The sequence below is a fragment of the Adiantum capillus-veneris genome, chromosome 14 (assembly GCF_014529385.1).
Source record: "Adiantum capillus-veneris isolate H3 chromosome 14, ASM1452938v2, whole genome shotgun sequence".
NCBI lineage: Eukaryota > Viridiplantae > Streptophyta > Polypodiopsida > Polypodiales > Pteridaceae > Adiantum > Adiantum capillus-veneris.
The window spans coordinates 144,956,216-144,977,555 of record NC_140944.1 but is presented as its reverse complement, the minus strand read 5'-3'; the positions used below and the strand labels follow the sequence as shown (position 1 = coordinate 144,977,555).

The 21,340-nt window shown below is 50.1% G+C and overlaps 1 protein-coding gene across 2 annotated transcripts in view; it reads right to left on the bottom strand.

Annotated features, from left to right (window-relative positions):
* LOC147443296 (ankyrin repeat domain-containing protein 2A-like) overlaps window positions 1-21,340 on the bottom strand; it is a 182,234-nt gene that overhangs the window by 80,805 nt on the left and 80,089 nt on the right. For both annotated transcript variants that reach the window (XM_086529196.1, XM_086529195.1), the window contains exons 4-5: window positions 18,309-18,457; window positions 17,581-17,770 (exon numbers count right to left, since the gene is read on the bottom strand). In XM_086529196.1, the coding sequence (XP_086385322.1) occupies window positions 17,581-17,770; window positions 18,309-18,457 (339 nt within the window). The remainder of the gene's footprint in view (window positions 1-17,580; window positions 17,771-18,308; window positions 18,458-21,340) is intronic.

Genomic DNA, 21,340 nt, shown 5'->3' with positions numbered 1-21,340 from the left:
CTATTGTGCATCGGGCGCAGTGATCAACTGGAGAAAGACAGTGGCTTTCTGGGTTGGTAGTGCTCCTATGCCTAATTGGATGCCAGGAGAGGGTTTTAGGTGGATTCCCCCAGGGACTGCAGTTCGGTACTTGGGCTGTCAGGTTGGTTTGGACTTGTCTCCCGAGCAGCAGATTGCTCCCCTCCTCCTGTCTATCAGGAGGAAGTTGTTACATTGGAGCTCAGCACGACTTTCTTTGGCTGACAGAGTAGTAGTGGCCAACCACGTGTTGTTGGCGACTATGTGCTACATCACTTCTTGCTGGATCTTCTCGAGTTCTTGTATCAGCCAGGTAGAGAGGCCGATCAAGAACTTCCTTTGGTCAGAACGTGACACTCACATAGCCCGAGCCAAAGTGGCTTGGCAGGTCATCACTCTTCCTTGTTCACACGGAGGGCTTGGGATCATTGACCCAGCACAACAGAGCAAAGCCCTTCTTGGGAAGTTCATAGTCAAAGGACTTCTTCCAGGTGAGGAGCCCTAGAAGGACTTCTTGCTACAGCGGCTTCGTGCTAGGGTGCCTCAGGCTGGAGGCCCCTGGCGACCTTCGACCAGATGGATCTTCACAGAGATGCGCAGTTGGTTTGAGCAGGAGACTAGAGGATCGTTTCGCTGTGAGCTTGCTTCGATCTTGGGAGCTCTTGCGGCGAGGCCTGGAGCAGAGACAGCCTACTTGCACAGAGGAGCGCCTACGGCAGTCCCTTGTCTGGAACGCCATGGTTAGCACTCTGTGAGGCCACTTGGTTGGTAGTCGGCCTCATGTTTCCTGGGGTCCCACGGCAACGGGTTCAACGCGCTCTTTAGGTGACTGGTTAGAGTTCACAGGCTTGTCAGAGGAGGTGTAGGGTTTCCACCTACAGGGCATGAGAGGGGTGCAAAGCATGTGCCAGGACATCTCAGAGGCAGTTCCAGCTGAGTGGCTCATGCCTCTCGAGTCAATAGCACCCAGGTGGATGGGAGCCTTCACACACCTGGAGGTTCTCATCTCAGTCAGGGCCTGCTCAGGGATTGTTCCATCCCTTTTCTTCGAGTTTCAAGGTGGGGGACGCTTACAGCGAGTTGCAGTAGAGGGCAGGTGGTAGTGCTGTTTTCAGAGGATCAGAGTAGTGGGCATCTGTGCGAGGACTTGTGTCATCGATCCTGACCCAGCAGCTCTTGAGACTGGACACTGGAGGCTGTGGGCTTGGGAGTGTTGTCCACTGGCACGAGTACAGTGGGATACTGGTGAGTGGCTCTGGAGGGACCCTTCTCTTCTGCAGACCACCCAAGTGTCTAGTTCTTTCAGTACACTGTTCGACTAGGACGTCATATACTAGCAGCACAGAGAGAGGCCCGTCCCGCTGCAGCATCCCATTGGCAGGAGGAGGGTCTCACAGCTGAGTTCTTGGCAGCTTTCTAGGAGAGGTTGTGGGACTCCAGACAGCCGAGGCGAGTCACCTTGTTCTAGTGGCTGGTCGCACACAGAGCTACAGCAGTTGGGAGCTGGCTAGTGCATAGTGGTCTCTCGGCCGCATGTGCAGCTTGTGACCATCTTGTGAAGAGTCAACGTCACTATCTTTGGGGCTGTCCTTGGCCCACAAGATGTGGCTTCGAGTTCTTCGGCTGATGCCTGCTCTCTCCACTGCTCGACAGTTCACTTGAGGAGCAGTGGCTTGGTCCACCCCCACGGGCCCGGCACTTCAGTTTGAGCTATCTTCCACCAGCAGGAGGATAGTAATGCAGGAGGGGCAACCTACACTCCAGCCTGCTATAGAGCTTACTCCACAGGAGTGGTGCAGTGAGAGAAAGGAGTGTTGGGCATAGTTACCCGAAACAGAAACGAGAACAGGAGGGTCCGGAATGGGACGGGAACGGGGAGGAGAAGGGGGGACCGGAACGGGAACAGGGCCAGAACGGTCAACTAAAATAATGCTTGAATTACCTCCATTCACTTAGTCCCAAATCAACTCTTAGGACCTAAACAACCACAAATCTGCCCGCAAACTACGCCAAATATGTCCCCCAAACAGTCCCAAATCTACCCCCAAATGCCTACTTTTGCCCGTCCCACCTCGCGTTCCGCCATTCCGCGTCACGTTCCGCCCCATTCCCCTCGTTGCGGAACACCGTTCCGGTTACACCCTGTTCTGGAACGGTGTTCCGTTCCCAACTCCATTTTGGAAACGAGACTCGTCCAGAACGCCGTTTCGGAACATTTGGCCTGACACTCTCGTTCATCTGGCGGGCCCGTTGCTTCCGCATCTTTGAGGCTCGCCTTGTGCCACCAACAAAGACTGTTCGCGATTTTTGGCTAGAGCTGATCCACACTCTCAGAGGACAGCTCGAGGGACTACAGGGCAGCTCCGACCCCATGCGGGAGCGTAGAGAGGCTTTCCTTCACTCTGGCGTCTTGGGCCTTTCTACACCATCCATCCATGAAGACGCCTTTACCACATTGTGTTTCTCCTCCTCTTTGATCATCCGTACCTACTCCTTGATGACCTTGATTTCCTCTATCACCGTCTTTTGGTGGCTAGTATAGTTTGGATAGAAGCATTATGTTAAAAAAGGATGGGAGACTTAGAATGGGGGCTTGCAGTGTGAGGTTCGTGAGTAAATGGTGTGTATACTTTAGCTCCCATGCCCAAATGCATGGATATAGCAAGGTGGTGATTGGTAAAATGTAGCTTGAGTAGACATGTTGTCAATTGGGTAGATAGGTTTTTTATAGCATCTGGATGAGAATGTAGCATCAATAGGAGCCTAAGATGTAGACTAATAGGATAAGAGCTTTTGTCTGATAGGATGCATGGGCATACCTAGATCAATCATGGTTAATGAAGCATGGTTTTAGCATGACTAGACATGTAAACTCGACAAGATTAGAAGCAATATTACAAGCCTACTATTCTCTAAAAATTAAGATTGAATCCAAAAGCAAGCCTTGGAACTTGGATTGAAGGTAGAGGCTTTACCATGGCCTTTGAAACTGGGATTAAAGGTAAAAGAATCATCATAGGGCTAGCTGAGGGCCACAATGTTAGTGGCATGTCCATGTATGGAGGGTAGTTACCTAGCCATTAGAGGTGTTGAAGGATGTCTGTTTGTTGGAGGTTGTGAATGCTGCTAGGAATATATTTTAAAGTAAGCAGAATATTTGTGTAATGGGTTGATACTTGCGAAAAGGGTTATGTCTTGGGAATGATTATATTTAGGTTGTGAAAAGATTCAAGTTCCATAACCTGTAGGTAGTCTGAATCGTGGAGTATTTTGGTTGCAAATAGACCTTTGGTAGCAGTATTATGATTGAAAGGGGATGCGAGGCTGAGAAGGGGGTTTGTGGTACCAAGTATTTTGGTTGCAAATAGACCTTTGGTAGCAACGTTTTGATTGAAAGGAGATGCGAGGTTTAGAAAGGGGTTTGTGGTGCCGAGTATGGTAAATCCAGGGTTGGTACAATCTAGCACCATGCCAAAGTATGGGTAAAGTAAGATGGTGAGGATAAAGCAAAGGTTAAGAAGATCTGTTGTTGATAGCATCAGTAACACATGCCCAAAATGGGAGTATTGGTGGGTTGATGAGGCTTGAGCTAGATGTCCATTAGGGTTTGCGTGGCCATTAGGGTTTGTGTGGCCAGGTGAGCAAACTGTTAGTATTATGGCAGCATTGGCTAGTACCAGTGCTCGTCCTCAAAACTGGAATTGAGCCGTACTGGAAGAATTGGCATGTTAAGCTAACTGCATGGGGTTTATGCAAGTCAGCTTTATACTCAGCTTAATATCTCTGTTCTTTCTCATGTGTCATGTTGAAAACCCCTCCCTATCGATGAAAAGAAATGCTTAGACCTAGGACTTCAATACATCCCCCCTCCCCCTAACCCCCCTGTGGAACTCATTATCAAAGCCCATGACGCCTTGGCAAGAAAACTACAACTCAAAATGTTTTTTCAATCTTCTACGTCCAACAAACCCCCCCCTCACAAAACCTCTAACCCCTCTTGGATACCCCCCTCTTTAGATCCTACACTAGAGGGGATCACATCCCTTAACCTCATAAATCTAAAAGATACGCTTACACACTACAAAACTTCCCACTCAAAATTTCCCAAATTTGTCAAGCGTGCCCTTAAAACCCTTTCAATGGACTACACAATAGTCATTAAACCGGCAGATAAAAATCTAGGCCTTACCATCCTATCACGGGAATGGTATGAACAAGAAGCCCTAAGGCAACTCAATGATCTCTCCACATACCAACCCCTCACCCCACCACCACACAATTACCTCACCTCCTTACTCCACTCCATCACCCTCAAATACACTCTCCTCACCCCAGATGAAGCCACCTTTATCCTCACGCCACTCCAAAAACCCTTCAAACCCTGTCCTATACAATTTCTCCCTAAGTTACATAAACCCGTACTTGTAGCCCGTCCTATTTGCTCTTACCGGGGGTATTTGTTTGAAAATGCTTCCAAATGGCTACACTTGCAACTTTATCATGTCCTCCTTTCACATAAACAACACCTTAAAGACTCACTATCCCTCATCATCGATCTCCACTCCGAGACCTTCCCCCCCCCATTGTCTCCTTTTTACCTTCGATGTAATCTCCCTCTACCCCAGCATCCCTATGATTGAGGGACTCATAGCTCTCAGAAGCACCATTACTAATTTCTTTGACACCCCAAATATAGAATTCATCATCTCGCTTGCCACCCTTATTCTATCACACCATTATCTTTGCTTCAAAGATAAAGTGTGGAAGCAAATTAAAGGCACCGTAATGGGATCCAATTTCGTAGTGGTTTACGCTTGCCTTTTTCTCTGTCACCTAGAACCACTCTCTCCTTATCTCTAGCCCGAACCTATCATATTACAAGAGATACATAGATGATGCCTTCAGGGTCTGGACAAGCACTCGTAAAGCACTTACCAAAGCTCTCGCTTCTTACGCCTTCCCTTTACAAGAGCATATAGTGATCTCTCCCATCATATCCACTTTTGAAGCCACCATCTTAGATGTCCACTTCCACAAGGGACATACTTTGAACTTGTATGGTATCTTGGATTCAAATTGTTACCAAAAACCTCTCAACTCTTACCAATATATACCTTGGAGCTCTTGGCACCCTCTCCACCAAAAATTAGCCTTTATCAAGACAGAACTACGATGCTATATTATTAGGGAAAGCAATCTTGAGGGTTTCTATCATTTGAGAAACCTCTTCTTCCTTAGGCTCCTTCATAGAGGCTACCTAAGAAACTTCCTCCTTAAGGTCTTTGGATTGATCACTTACAAAAAACGAACCACTCTCCTAACCAAAACCCCATCTCCAAAAAATCCTCCCCCTAGCATCCTCAAACTCCCTTTTTCACCAAAAACTCGTAGACTAAACCCTACCCTAATAATTGGTAAGCCTATCTATACGGCTTGCAGCCTCTCCCCCACCCTTGCTCGTCTTGACCAACCCATCATATGTTGGACCAATGGCCAAAACTTAGGCACTCTTCTAACCAAATCAAAAAACAAGATTTAAACCAAATTCTACAAATGAATACTCTTTATACCCTACCGTAACTCTTACCGCTCAAGGTTTCCCAATAGCTTGAGCAAAGAAGCTAGCTTCAGAACATGTTTGAACTTGACGCGCGTGCTCGCTGCTGCTGTGCACCCACCCTCGCTGCGCCATCGCCATCCAGCCCCCCCCCCCCCCCCCCCCCCCCCCCCCACGTGCTTCCTGTTGCCCTCAGCCCCCGCTGCCTCCCGCTCGCCTGTTCCCTAGCCCCCCCCCCCCCACGTGCTTCCTGCTGCCCTCAGCCCCCGCTGCCTCCCGCTCGCCTGTTCCCTAGCCCCCCCCCCCCCCCTCCTCCCGCTGCCCTGTCCCTGCCCGTCCACCCGCCATCAGCCCCTGCTGCCGCCGCACACCCTCAGCCCCAGCCCTCTCGCCCCTGGCCCGCTTTATCATTCCCCCCCCCCCCCCCCCCCCCCCGACTCGGCCCGTTCGCCCATCAATTTGGCCCCTCCGCCTCAGTTACTCCCTACAGATTCGACACTTTCGGCATTTGCTTCAACTCCTTGGAGCAGTGTTGGCACGCCCTTCGCCAACAACCACCTGTCGTCCTCTCCTTACGCCACAGCAATAGACACATATGGAGGCTCCAGCTTCGCCACAGAGGGACTCGCCAGAAGCCCCCTCGCCCGACCCCACTGAGCCCACCATTCGACTTGCTCTCTCGCCTACAGAGCAAGCGAGCCTTGCCGCCGAGGTAGAGCGACTGCAGGCGACCTCGGTCATCTGCAAGATTCTCGGTACCCGACCTAGCAGAGGAGAGTTGCGAGACCTTCTCAAGGCCCGCCTTCTCGCAGAGGTGGGAAAGATTTTGGATGTCCAGATTCTCTGACAGGGGTACTATCAGATCAAGTTTGAGTCCTCCAAGATGGCGTCCAAGGTCATAGCTATGAGTCCACTAGCCATCCGAGCCTCACGTACCCACTTTCGACAGTGGCGACATGGTTTTGACCCAGCTTCGGATGTTCTAGTAGAGGAGGCAGACATCCCCATCTCAGTCTGCTTTCCGGGTTTACGGAGATAGTACCTACCACTTACTTCCAGGATCGGTTCCGCCATTCGGACTGTCCTGGAGACACCTCGTACGGCAGCATCAGTAGCTGCCAAGACGGCTGGTATTCCCTCAGTTCGAGTTTTGGTCAGAGATACCCACACTCTCCCGAAAGTTATCCTTTTACCTCGAGTGACTGGGAATTGGTTTCGACGGAGTGTGGAGTACTCGGGCCTCCCGAACCAATGCTTCATCTGCCGACAGATGGGCCATCTAGCGAAGCCCTATTCACGGAGGAGGCCGCGACCTGCACCACAGCCTCCCTGCCAGGGCTGGCCCGCAGCCACAGCCAGAGGCACAGCGTACAGATGCAGAGCCACCCTCCGAGCCTGGGGCTCCAGCGGAGGAGGGGTGGCAGCAGGCCCGTGGCCGCCGACACCAGGGGCCACAGCGTCAGCCTGGCACTCAGAGTGGCCCTCAGGTGCCTACTCAGCAGCAATGGGTTCCCACGGGAAACCGTTTTGGTCCTCTCGAGCAAGAAGAGATCCCTACGCCAACCTCCACCTCCGTTCCCCCCCCCCCCCCCCCCCCCCCAAGAGTTCCCCCCCTTTGCCTCATCCTCCCCGCCTTCTGCTCCCGTCGCCTCTCCACCTCGCCCCTCTACCTCTGTCGCCCCATCCCGCCCCTCTTCTCCTCCACTCTCCCCAGCTCCCTCTCCCCCCCCTCCTGCTGCAGTTCCTCAGTCGGCTCAGGAGACTGGTCCCTCTTCGGAGGCTAGGCGATCTCTTGGCAGCGCCTTTGCCACGAGTCGCCTAGCGCGAGAGGGTCAGCCCTTCTTGCGGCCCCCTCTGCAGATTCACACATCCTCCCTTGCAGCCATCCCTCGTGGGCTGACGAGCATTGACATCAGACGCCGCTGGGACTTCTTCGACTACGGGTTCACTCGTTTTCTCGGCGATTCCGCAGCAGACCATGAGGCAGATTGTTTCAAGGTCCATGTTTTGTTCCTCGCCGCTAGGGGGACAGAGGCCCTCGACTCAGCAGTTGGTTTCTCCTTCCCCCTCTGTGATAGGGCCGATTCAGAGTGGTGGGATGGTTACATACACAGGTCTTAGAGTTCTCTCACCACATGGGAGAACTTACAGTTACAAATATGTTGCAGACTTTGTGGCCATTGGCCAAGTTTGCGGTGACACCCCCAGACTCAGCAAGATGTAGGCACATTGTGGTGTACTTTGTTGATACGCAGTGTTTGCCTTGCTATGTATACATTCATGAGGACTCCTGGACAGAGGAGGTTGCGTTGTGTATGGCTCACTCTGCTTGGGCTTGGGCTAGGCACTCACTGCAGTCACGTCTATCTAAAGGACGCTCAGATGCGGATTACTCCCCATCCAAGCCTGCCTCGAAGATAGCCCGTCTTGCTGCTCTAGCAGCATCTGTACTCTCTCGCTCCCCATGAGGATCGTCTCATGGAACGTGCAGGGACTAGGTGGACCCCAGTTTCAACGACAGCAGGGCCGACTGCGTCAGGAGCTTCAACGTTGCCTTGTGGGAGGAGAGATTGATTTCCTCATGCTTCAGGAGCACCATCTGCGTGAGAGCCGCATTCGGCGTTGTGGTCAAATTTTGAGTGGACGTTATGATACCTTTTGGTCAGCTGCTTTTGGACCTGGAGGCATCTAGGGAGGGGTATGTATGACTATTGCGGACTCACTGCAGCAACAGGCCATTGTGGGCAGAGGGATTATTGTGCCAGGCACGGCTCAGTGGATTACTATGCAGTTTCAGGGTGGCCTTGCGGGCTTCCTGAACATCTATGCACCCAATGTGGCGAGTGCTCGTGCAGAGTTTTGGTCACAGATTGTTGAGTCTTTGCCGCAGGCCGATCATTGGTGTATAGGAGGGGACTTCAACATGTGGGAGGACCCTTCTGACAGGATTGGTGGCAGCCATGCTACTGTGAATGGAGTCGAGTTGGCAGCTTGGGAGAGGTTTTGCAGGACTTTGAGGGTCTCGGATACATGGCAGCACTCTGGTTTTGTGAGGCCCCCAGACAGTCTTACCTTCTCTAGATCGGACCGCAGAGTGGGAGGAGTGAATCTATCGTGCATGGATCGCTTTTACACTAGTGACCACTTCAGTGACATGGGGGGTTCCGTGGGCATCCTGGCAGAGACTTCCTTCTCGGACCATGCACCAGTGATCCTCACAGTGGCACACAGGCAGAGGAGTGGGAGCACGATGCTCCGAATCCCAGAGAGGGTCTTGTTGGACTCGGCACTCAGAGAGAGGGTAGAGGCTCTCTGGACAGCGGGCATGGACAGACAAGATTCACCAGGAAACAGAGTGGCCTCAAGCCTAGCTCAGCTTAGCCACTTTTTTCTCCAGGAGTCTCTGGCTCGCCGGGCTGCAGCGAGAGGTGGAGCAACGTCTCACACGGGGCATTGCTTCACTACAGAGGATGCAGAAGCAGCATCCAGACAGTCCATGGTTGGAGGAGCAATTACAGCAGGCTCGACAGGAGCTTGCTAGCAGAGAGGAGAGGCGTCATGAGTTTGCCTTCCACCGACAGGCATCTCAGTGGACTCAGGTGGGTGACAGAGTCACTGGTGTTTTTTTTGAGACAGCGGGCCCTTAGCACTCGCATGCCAAGATCAGTCAGTTGAGAAGGCCCGATGGGTCAGTTGCTTGTGAGCCCGAGGATATGCGTGCAGTCGGTACTGACTTTTACCGTGAGCTACTATCGGCTGAGCCTCAGTCAAAGCGGCAGGATGCATGCAGGGAGCAGGTTTGGGCACAGATGCCATGTCTTGTGACAGAGGAGATGCGCGAGAGGCTAGAGATGCCACTTCAACTTGAGGAGCTACACACAGCTCTGAGGGCCCTCCCTCATGGTAGCTGTCCAAGAGAGGATGGGTTGACTCCTAGTTTCTTCTTGGAGTACTGGAACCTGCTTGGCCCAGATCTTTGTACTGCCTTTCAAAACATTTTGCACACAAGAGTGATGCCTGACAGCATGAGTGAGGGCCTGATCTACCTCATTCCCAAGGAGGGTGGCTCCTTCGATGAGATTCGACAGTGGCGCCCCATCACCATCCTCAACTCAGCCTACAAAATTCTTGCCAAGGCTCTGAGTTTGAAGATTCAGTCACTTTTAGAGAGCCTTATACCTGGAACTCAGACAGGTTTTGTCAAGGAACGCAGTATCCTTGACAACATCTTTTCTTTTTGGGAGGCTTCTGCCCTGGCACGGCTCCGTGGTGAGGACCTTGTGATTCTTCTTCTCGATTTTGAGAAGGCCTACGACCGAGTTGACTCGGACTTTCTAGAGGGCACTCTTCGCAGGATGGGCTTCTCAAATGCTTGGATCAGAGGGGTGTCAGTTTTGTACAGACAGGCTCACAGTGAGGTGCTTTTGGCAGGGGGGAGAGGTAAGCGCTTCATGCTCACACGCTCGGTCAGACAGGGCTGTCCTCTTGCCCCCTTTCTCTTTCTGTTCTATGCGGAGGCGATGAACAGATTTTTGGTGTCACAACAGGTTGGTCTTCGGGGCTTAGCACTCCCTATTCGGGGAGAGGAGCTACTGGACGCTAAGTTTGCCGATGACTCAGCCTTGTACTTAGATGGCCAGGAGGCCAATCTTCACAGATGTGAGCAGGCTCTGGAGACCTTCTGTTGTGCATCGGGCGCACTGATCAATTGGAGAAAGAAAGTGGCTTTCTCGGTTGGTAGTGCTCCTATGCCAGATTGGATGCCAGGAGAGAGTTTCAGGTGGATTCCCCCAGGGACTACAGTTCAATACTTGGGTTGTCAGGTTGGTTTGGACTTGTCTCCCGAGCAGCAGATTGCTCCTCTTCTCCTGTCCATCAGGGAAAAGCTGTTACATTGGAGCTCAGCACATTTGTCACTGGCTGGTAGAGTAGTAGTTGCCAACCAGGTGCTGTTGGCAACTATGTGGTACATCACTTCCTGCTGGATCTTCTCGAGTTCTTGTATCAGCCAGGTAGAGAGGCTGATCAGGAACTTCCTTTGGTCAGGACGTGACACTCAGATGGCCCGAGCCAAGGTGGCTTGGTCGGTCATCACTCTTCCTTGTTCTCAGGGAGGGCTTGGGATCATTGATCCAGCACAACAGAGCAGAGGCCTTCTAGGGAAGTTCATAGTCAGAGGACTTCTTCCAGGTGAGGAGCCCTGGAAGGAGTTCTTGTTGCAGAAGCTTCGTGCCAGGGTGCCTCAATCAGGAGGCCCTTGGCAACCTTCAACCAGATGGATGTTTAGAGAGATGCGCCGAGTTGGTTTGAGCAGGAGACTGGAAGACCGCTTCGCTGTGAGTTTGCTTCGTTCTTGGGAGCTCTTACGGCGTGGCCTGGAGCAGCGACAGCCGATGTGCACGGAGGAGCGCCTACGGCAGCCCCTCGTCTGGAACCTCATGGTTAGCACTCAGAGAGGCCACTTGGTTGGTAGTCGACCGCATGTTTACTGGGGTCCCATGGCAACAAGTCCAGCGCGCTCTCTAGGTGACTGGCTAGAGTTCACAGGTTTGTCAGAGGAGGTACAGGGTTGCCAGCTGCAGGGCATGAGAGGGGTGCAGAGCATCAGCTCAGTGGCTCAGCCTTGTACTTAGATGGCCAGGAGGCCAATCTTCACAAATGTGAGCAGGCTTTGGAGACCTTCTGTTGTGCATCGGTCGCACTGATCAACTGGAGAAAGACAGTGACTTTCTCGGTTGGTAGTGCTCCTGTACAAGATTGGATGCGAGGAGAGGGTTTCAGGTGGATTCCCCCAGGGACTGCAGTTCGGTACTTGGGTTGTCAGGTTGGATTGGATTTGTCTCCCGAGCAGCAGATTGCTCCTCTTCTCCTGTCCATAAGGAGAAAGCTGTTAGATTGGAGCTCAGCACGACTTTCGTTGGTGGCTGGTAGAGTAGTAGTTGCCGACCAGGTGTTGTTGGCGACTATGTGGTACATCACTTCCTGCTGGATCTTATCGAGTTCTTGTATCAGCCAGGTAGAGAGGCTGATCAGGAACTTCCTTTGGTCAGGACGTGACACTCAGATGGCCCGAGCCAAGGTGGCTTGGTCGGTCATCACTCTTCCTTGTTCTCAGGGAGGGCTTGGGATCATTGATCCAGCACAACAGAGCAGAGGCCTTCTAGGGAAGTTCATAGTCAGAGGACTTCTTCCAGGTGAGGAGCCCTGGAAGGAGTTCTTGTTGCAGAAGCTTCGTGCCAGGGTGCCTCAATCAGGAGGCCCTTGGCAACCTTCAACCAGATGGATGTTTAGAGAGATGCGCCGAGTTGGTTTGAGCAGGAGACTGGAAGACCGCTTCGCTGTGAGTTTGCTTCGTTCTTGGGAGCTCTTACGGCGTGGCCTGGAGCAGCGACAGCCGATGTGCACGGAGGAGCGCCTACGGCAGCCCCTCGTCTGGAACCTCATGGTTAGCACTCAGAGAGGCCACTTGGTTGGTAGTCGACCGCATGTTTACTGGGGTCCCATGGCAACAAGTCCAGCGCGCTCTCTAGGTGACTGGCTAGAGTTCACAGGTTTGTCAGAGGAGGTACAGGGTTGCCAGCTGCAGGGCATGAGAGGGGTGCAGAGCATCAGCTCAGTGGCTCAGCCTTGTACTTAGATGGCCAGGAGGCCAATCTTCACAAATGTGAGCAGGCTTTGGAGACCTTCTGTTGTGCATCGGTCGCACTGATCAACTGGAGAAAGACAGTGACTTTCTCGGTTGGTAGTGCTCCTGTACAAGATTGGATGCGAGGAGAGGGTTTCAGGTGGATTCCCCCAGGGACTGCAGTTCGGTACTTGGGTTGTCAGGTTGGATTGGATTTGTCTCCCGAGCAGCAGATTGCTCCTCTTCTCCTGTCCATAAGGAGAAAGCTGTTAGATTGGAGCTCAGCACGACTTTCGTTGGTGGCTGGTAGAGTAGTAGTTGCCGACCAGGTGTTGTTGGCGACTATGTGGTACATCACTTCCTGCTGGATCTTATCGAGTTCTTGTATCAGCCAGGTAGAGAGGCTGATCAGGAACTTCCTTTGGTCAGGACGTGACACTCAAATGGCCCCAGCCAAGGTGGCTTGGTCGGTCATCACGCTTCCTTGTTCTCAGGGAGGGCTTGGGATCATTGATCCAGCACAACAGAGCAGAGCCCTTCTAGGGAATTTCATAGTCAGAGGACTTCTTCCAGGTGAGGAGCCCTGGAAGGAGTTCTTGTTTGCAGAGGCTTCGTGCCAGGGTGCCTCAGTCAGGAGGCCCTTGGCAACCTTCCACCAGATGGATCTTTACAGAGATGCGCCGAGTTGATTTGAGCAGGAGACTGAAGGACCGCTTCGCTGTGAGTTTGCTTCGATCTTGGGAGCTCTTACGGCGTGGCCTGGAGCAGAGACAGCCGACGTGCACAGAGGAGCACCTACGGCAGCCCCTCGTCTGGTTAGCACTCAGAGAGGCCACTTGGTTGGTAGTCGGCCTCATGTTTCCTGGGGTCCCATGGCAGCAGGTCCAGCGCGCTTTCTAGGTGACTCGCTAGAGTTCATAGGTTCTGTACCAATGGCTCTCTTTACCATCTCAGTGGTAAAGAAGGTGCTCGTAGGTGGACATGGCTGTGTAGGATCTGGAAGGGGATCCTGCCCAGGAACCGTATATAACGATGTCGCATACTGGCCCCACACATCAGGAGAAGTAATCACTGGGGGAGGGGAGTGCTCATGGAAGAGTCGTCATGCCTCGCCTGAGTCTCTACTCAAGAACAACTGATACAAGTCTCGCTCCATCTGGGCCAGGTAAGCTCGTTTCTTCTTTCGCACAAGGCGCCGGAAAGCAATCCGCGACTGTCTATAGGTGATGACTCCTAAATGAAGATCCCTCTGAAGCTGGGCTCTCATCTCTCTGCACTCCTCATCATACCAACTATTCTGGGGCATGCTCCCAGAATGTCGCCTCCGATCCGGTTGAGTGTGTGGGTATTCCTCTGATGCTGCATCATGTAGTGTCTCAGTCAATAAAGTAGTGCACTCCTCTACTGAGAGGCCTGGAGCAACTGTGCATAGACGATCCCAGATCGCCTCTGTATAAACCGAGTCAGTCTCTGGTGTAAATGTACAACGGGTGTGTGACCTGCCTCCTGATTTCTGGGCTGTACTAAACTGAAAAGATACGGACAGTGTCAAGAGAGCATGATCCACTGCTACGCCCACTGGTCTGGCTCCCACTATGAAATCCTGAATACAAGGAATAAAGCTCGGCTGTGTCATAACATAGTCCACTGTACTGGCCCCATGTCTGTGTGGAAAGCATGTGAAGCCTGCTGCTCCAGGAAACCGCTGTAAGCCATTAAGTATGGCTAGCCCATGTGTAGTCGTCATCTCCGTGAGGTATCTCCCATACTCAGTCTGCTCTCTGTCATGTGAGCATCTGTCAAACCCCAGCTCACCCACATCCAACTCTCTAAGCATCTCATCTGAGGTGTCGTAGAAGACTGTCTGACAGTTGCCCGTTCGAGCATTGAAGTCTCCTAGGAGGATGATATCACCATCCCTAGAAAACTCCCATATATCATCATCTAGAATTGAGAAAGGCGACTGCCCTCTGGATACAGCATATACTGACGTACTGGGGGGGAAGTAACATATAGCAATATATAGAAATCGATCTGTGTCAGCTCTCAGCCTCACCCACATGTATCTAGCCTGATCATCTCTCCGTACAATATGTAGTAGTGGTTGTAGCTCCTCCCTAAACAACACCGCTACTCCTCCTGAACCTCTACTCCCATGCTCAGATCTCGTGACTGTTTTGTGGGCTGTCTCTCATTTGTATCCCACCACATGTGGCAACAGTTGGCCAGGGGCCTGGTGAGTCTCTGAAAAGAAAACAATGTCCTCGTCTCTGAAACTGTCCTCAAAGGCACCAACATCCAACCTCATAGACCCATTACAATTCCAAGTCGCCATCCAAAATGACCTATGAGACCAAGATGTTACATGTGGTGAATCTAATACCAGGTCTTGGTACAAAGAGTACAAAGAGCTGAAAAGAAAATAGGGGGTAGGGGTGGGGTGAAAGCTGATACAAGGGAAATACAAAGGGGTGAGCTGATACAACGGAGCTCTCTAACAATCGAGGCATCACATACATATACATATACATCAGTCTCCAAAAGGCTATAGAGATTCAATGCACTTTGTCGGGACGGCTCCTATGGCGCGCCAGTATGGTATGGATCCTTTGTCGCAGTTTGCGTCGATGTAGAGAGGGCCCCCTCATCCGTCGGCGACGGGACCGCCCCAACTCTATCGCCCAATCAAGCAGTATGCCTCTGAGGCCTCTGGTGTTATTATGTTGTTGAGGTTGCTCAGACTGCTCTGTCTGTGACTGAAAGAAATCTGTAATCTTCCGCTGTTGTTGGAGATCTCTCATTGTGCCCCTCTTCAAGAGGTCCTCTTTGTGTTTGCGGATCTCCAGTAAGTATAATCCGAGGCATCTCTGATCCTGGTATCTCATGACCCTAGAAAGTGGCCCAAAACCCTCTCTGAATAGACAGTGAAAGCGACCTCGTATCTCATAGTATACTGGGCAATGACATATGTAATGTAGCTCTGTCTCTGGCTCTATCTGATACACTTGACAAATCCTGGACTCGGCGGGTACTCCTCTAAATCTGCCTGTCTCGATCTCTAGCTGATGTGAGGATGTGCGTATCTGACCAATAGCACATCGGATCCCGTGGGATAGATGAGTGTCCATGTATCCTGGTCTGATCACAAAACCATCCTCCGTGAGTTGGAGAAGATGCTCTCTATAGAAAGTCATCTTCGTACCTAGCTCATGTGTAGGTTGTATCCATGTCCTCTTCGTATCCAGCTGAATCAAGTCCTGTATAATGAGCCTAGTAATCTCTACCCTAGTGAGGGAGATGGAGGGTGCATCCAGAGAGTACTGAAATGGGGGTGGCCGATCCATACTAAAAAGAGAGAGAGAGAGAGAGAGAGAGAGAGAGAGAGACTCCTAGCAGGACCTTACCGCCTTACCGCCTTACTGAGTCCTGGCACAAAAGCCGGGTAAAATCTGGATCGAGAACTTTGCTAAATTCCTTTAGAGATGGGAACAGCACCTGCTCAAACGATTTGTCTATCATCAGCATGGAGGGTTATAGGAAGCTTAGGTGAGGTATAGGTACGGCGCCAACTCATGATCAGCCCTTCAGCCCACGAACCCCAAGTTTTCTTGCAAGGTGAGGAGTTGAAGGGTTCCTCAGCTTCTAGCGCTTCAACTGTTGGCGTGAATTGCAGGATTGAGTCAGTCCAAGGTTGACACATGGATTGCTTCCACTATCATGCACCACGGCAATCACCCTCGACTGCATATCCGTGTCCTGCTGACCGCCATGCTCTATCTGCCTGTATATGGTTTGAGCCCAAATATCCTCCGTTTACTGTGGCAGAAGCTGTTGTTGTTGTAGGCCTTACCTCTCCATCCATCATCTCCCCAATTGCCTGCTGAATACTCAGTCTGAGACTCCGAGAACTGCTCTTTTAGGTCGACGTTGTGACTTTGGGAAATGGTGGGCGGTCGTTGGTCGGGGGAGAGAGGGGGAGAGAGAGGGAGGGGGGGGGGGGGGGGGGGGGGGGGGGGGGGGGGGGGGGGCACAAGAAGAGCTCAGAGAATCAACTCTACACTGTCTCGACAGTCGCCATCATCACGTTTCCACACATATTGGCTTCACCACCAAGAAAGAAACCGTGCAATTTTCTAGAAGCGCGCATGGAGGCGGCGGCACCTCTCCCCCTTTCTCTCTCTCACTCACTCTGTCACACTGTTCCGCTCAAAACCTCACAGATGCTGCCCGACCAGACACAGCAAAAGCTGCCACCTGGGGGGAGGGACTCCGGAATCCCTTCCCCCTTTATATATAGCATAGATGAAGGTCATTCTGCTTTACAAAAAGCAAATTCCCATCTGCAACTTGTCACTCTAGGAAATGTTCCCTCGTGACATTGGTGTATCTTGTTGCGCAATCCTATAGAACAGCCCATTAATGTCTCCTCAATAGTCCTGCATCCAAGCTCAGGACCTACCATGGGGCCTGTGAAACCCTACACATGAATCATTTAATAGAAGGATAGAAAATGCCTTTTCATTGTGTCACTCAAACTCTAAAATGAAACTGCGAGTCTCTTTCGCACAAATATAAGTAGGGGAAATGAAGTGGCGATGCTAATTATGTTGGTTGCTAGCCGCAGTAGTAGCTGAATATTTGGCTCGTCATACGTCATTGCTAATCGAGTAGTTTCGCCGTGCACATCCTCATCAAAATTTTGCAACTGCGTATCTACCAAGTTGCCAATCACACGCCTAATCGGAATAATGCCTCTACTTCTCGGAGCAGCCTCAAAGCCTTTTCTCCTAAACATATTTGAAAATAATTGGATTTCACGTACGTCCACCAACCCCTAATCCGGGGTTCCAAAAACCAATTATCTATAGCAATTCGAATGGGGAAAGGAAAGAGAAGGAATCCATTTCCAAACTGTCCATTTAAGTCTTGTATCATGGACCAAACACCATCATTTGAAGCGTCTTTTGTACTTCAATACACTTCCGAACCTCAAAGGACTCCTCAAAATGTCCTGCATTGAACTTCAAGGTCCCATCAGCATTCCAAACTGCCAGTCTAAGGGTTGAATCGTAGGTCAGACACATTGATTGGCCCTTGCTGCCTCCCCTTTCCCCGGCTTCTCTAATTCTCACCATACATTCACTCATGTAAACCAACTGATTTTAAATCAAAATCATCCCTTACAAAAACATAAGAGGAAATATGTTTGTGTATGTGGATGAGTGTTTTATCAATTTTGAAACCTTGCTGAAGAGAAACCTCTTAAATAGCATAAAGGAACAACCCTGCCCGCAAGTGGACCTTTCTCCCACACAATCTAAAGGTAAAGTCCAAACCCAAGGTTTCATGCTGAGCAGAAAAGTAAACAGAGAGTGAAAACCTTTGCATCTCCTGCACTTGCTGCATGGTGAAGAGCCAATCCTTCCTCGACCTCCTCTCCAGTATCTTCACCTGGAAACTTCACACTTGGTGTTGCTTGACTAATTTCATGATCAATGGTCGATCCTTCCGGAAATGAAAACCCAAGGGAATTTCCTAGCCTACTTAAGACCTCTGGATCATCCATATACCTGCAAATACGTAAATTCAAGAGAAAATGATAGGGATCAAGCAAAAAATAAGAATCCTTTTACGACAGCAAAGCAACACAATCAAGAAAATACACTATTTTCAGGGATAAAGCAATCTATTGGAATGCTTGGCACTCTGATTGCCGTTAAGATTGAATAATAAATTGGACATGACAGGTGGTGCCTTTACTACACTAGACATCAACGATTTGAAACTATAGCAGGACAGCCTGTCCAAAAAACGACCTCAAAGACACCCAATCATAATCACCTCTCAAATACCCTATCTTTCTATCTATATATTATCAACCTACCAGACAAGTTATGCATCCTATGTAACCAATAAGCAAGACGAATGTCACAAACAAGGCTCTGACATAGAATGCCCACAACAGATATCACTGTCAAAGACTTGCACCATGACCGTCTGAAGGGAAGTCAACATCCTGTTCATAGTAAGAGTCAAGACCTTGCTGAAAAAAAAACCACTTCGATAGCATCCAGCGCATGGGAATCAATAATTGTTCCTAGGACTTACTTCATTACTGTAGCAGGTCCCTCTCTTTCCATCTCCTCTACAATGGCCCTCAGACTTGGACTGCTTTGTACTTGTTCCCACTGTGCTTCTGCCAGCTCTGTCTGGCCTGAAGTTCTCAGATTTTGCAAGGTACTAGCTGATGCAGGATCCTGTAGTGATGACAAGAATTTATGCAAGAACAGAGCAATACAATGATGTGATGATACGAGAAAACTTATTTAGTAAATAATACAATCTAAGTGACACACACACACAAATATGCACAAGTGCATGTGCACATACAAGCCAGCGCATGCACATGCCATACAAAGAAGAAAAAACATGATTGACTAAAATAATGAGCAGCAGCCCAGCTTGCATCACTTCTTACTTGCAAAAAAAAAAGTGCTTGCTTGACAAGCATGGTCTGTGTGTGTGTGTGTGTGTGTGTGTTCAGCCGTGGACTCTGATGTTTGCATACCTCGGTCAGCATGTTGTTACTTCCCCATTTGGCCATTGGCAATCATCTATCTGCGAGGTGGTATTTGGCAAGATGGAAGGGCACATTCCTGGATGTCTTCTTGCTTCCACTTTGGTATCGGCCTGGAAAGAGGTTACGATTCATCTATCATCAAATCCTTGACGGGAAAGTGATTCGATTCGTTCGGAGAGTCTCCATTGGAGCCGGGTATTCTCTTACTTTGGTCGACCACTCGCCTTGCCAAGCTTACTTTCTCTCCGGTCATGGCATTCGTGTGGTTGATGAGGCTGGATATACTTTTGAGTTTCCCTTCGCTGCTCACCGTTTTGGATTGGGCATGCATTACCGTCAGTTTTGGAGAGAACTTCAAAACATGTTGCTTGATTTCTTGCCCGTTACACCTTTGCCTAATGGTGATCGCATGTCTGATTGGGATCTTCAAAAAACGCCTTTTCAAGATATTTCTGCCGGTCGAATTTATGCTCTTCTTCTACCACAACCTTGGCTTGCTGATCCTTATAATGCCCTTTGGCAGATGCACAAAGCTGATCTCTGGTGGAGGAAGCTTCTCTCTGCCTTGTGGAAAAGCCATTTTCCTTTGAAAGAGCGACTGTTTCTTTGGCGCTGTTTGCTTGGAGTGCTACCAGTCGGTACTTTTCTTAGGGCATGTCATATTCGCCCTTCTTCTTATGTCCGTTGTTCGACTGTGGAAGAGAATGTCTGCCACTTGTTGTGGGATTGCTGCATTACTAGAGATTTCCTTCGTCGTGTATCGGCATGTATGCAGCTCCGTTTTCCAGGGATTTTCTTCCACAAAAGGTTCTGAGCAATTGGCATTTTCTTGCCGACACTATAGCGTTTTGCAGTTTTCTTTATGTGGGTCAGATATTGGGCTTATTGGACCCTGTGGTGTCAGCCCAATGCTTACATGCTAGATGGTACTCATGCAGACCTGTTCCCACTCTTCAAGTTTTCTCTTGGGCAATCATTACGGTTTGCTTTGGAACTTGGTGATATCACCACAGAGATGCATCAGCTTTCCTATGAATGTTTCTAGCTACACTGTACAGCTGAGTGGTTATGTGTTCTTCCCTTGTATATGATCCTTTTTGTGGGTTTTCCTCGCTTCGAGGTTTCCCACTAGTAAATTAATCAAATCGATTTACAAACAAAAAAGATATGTGTGTGTGCTCTCGCGCGCGACTCAAGCTGCTCTGCGCGTCTCTAAACTTCGCCTGCGCGTGCATTGGGACTGCTCTGCGTGAGTATCACACTCTCTGCATGTCTGCCTTCTGCCTGTATTTGCTCTGTGTGTGAATCTTTGCTGCGTGCAAGTCCACAGCACTGAGTCAGGACTGCCTTGCGCGTGCTCTATCTCTACGAGCCTTGAGCCCTGTGCGACCTTTACAAGCTGTGTCTTCAGCCCACTGCTCGACGATAGCCTCCTTCACAAGTTTCGGCTGACAGTGTTTTGTTGGTACAGAGAGTTGGTTCTTCAGAAAGTTTGTAATTGGAATTTGTTGTGCGACTTTGTACAGTCTCTTGTTGAAAGAGTGTTGGGCTGCATGTAAAGTGAGTCGCGGTTGTGTGCAGAGATAAAGAGAGAAAGTTTATTAAAAACTAAAAGTGAGTAGTGCTTGTCCTGTGTTTCCTTGAAGTAGGGGGGTTTATATGCGGCAGGGTTTTTTTGGGTGGAAGGTGCGGTGTTGGTTCATTTATGGCAGAAGAAGCTGTATATAAGCGTAGAAACACATTGATCTTTCCTCAATGGATGCCGCAAACGTTATCAAAGAGCGCTTGTCGGAGGATTTTGCGGATGCTAGGAATGCATGGGAAGGTCAGCAACCCGCTACTGAAGTGGTTACTCCGGTTCAGTAGCTTATGTATCTGGTTGCACAATATGCGGTGAATGCGGTTATTTTGTTTTTCCTTGGCAAGATGCCCTCAACACAAGATGTAGGTCAATGGGTTGATTTTTTGTTGAAAAGACAAGCAATCGGAGGGGTGTATTTTGGTGCCCGTGGTTTTTATGAGGTGTTACTGGCAGACATGGGCACTCGTTCGCAATTGTTGGAAATGTCGCTTTGTTTTTCAACATGCAAATGACACAAGTATTGCCATGGGGGCTTACTAAGGTTTATCAGAGTTTGATACAACATAGGTGCCTAGTTTGGGTGGAAATAGTCGGATTCCCATGGACTTGGAAGCATTTCTTTTCTATTTTGGCTGCTCAATTGGGCAAAGTAATATGCCCCCCCAAACTTGGATACTAATTCCAATAGATTTTGTGTGTTGTGAGATACGGATAATCCGATGCCGTCAAGAATCACGCTTGACTCTGGCGATCCAATGGTAGGCAAAAGGCCATTCAAACTCAAATGGGGGAAGTTTGAGGGTGCATGTTTTAGTTGTGGCAAATTTGGCCATATTCAGTCTGAATGCCAAGAGTCTCTGTTGAAATTGCCACACTCTGCAGTTCCTACAGCTGGAACTCGTGTTGCCTCTCCCTCCTCTTCGTCTGTGAGGCCAAAGATGAGGGATTCTAATGGAAGCATGCAAGTCAAACAGGATA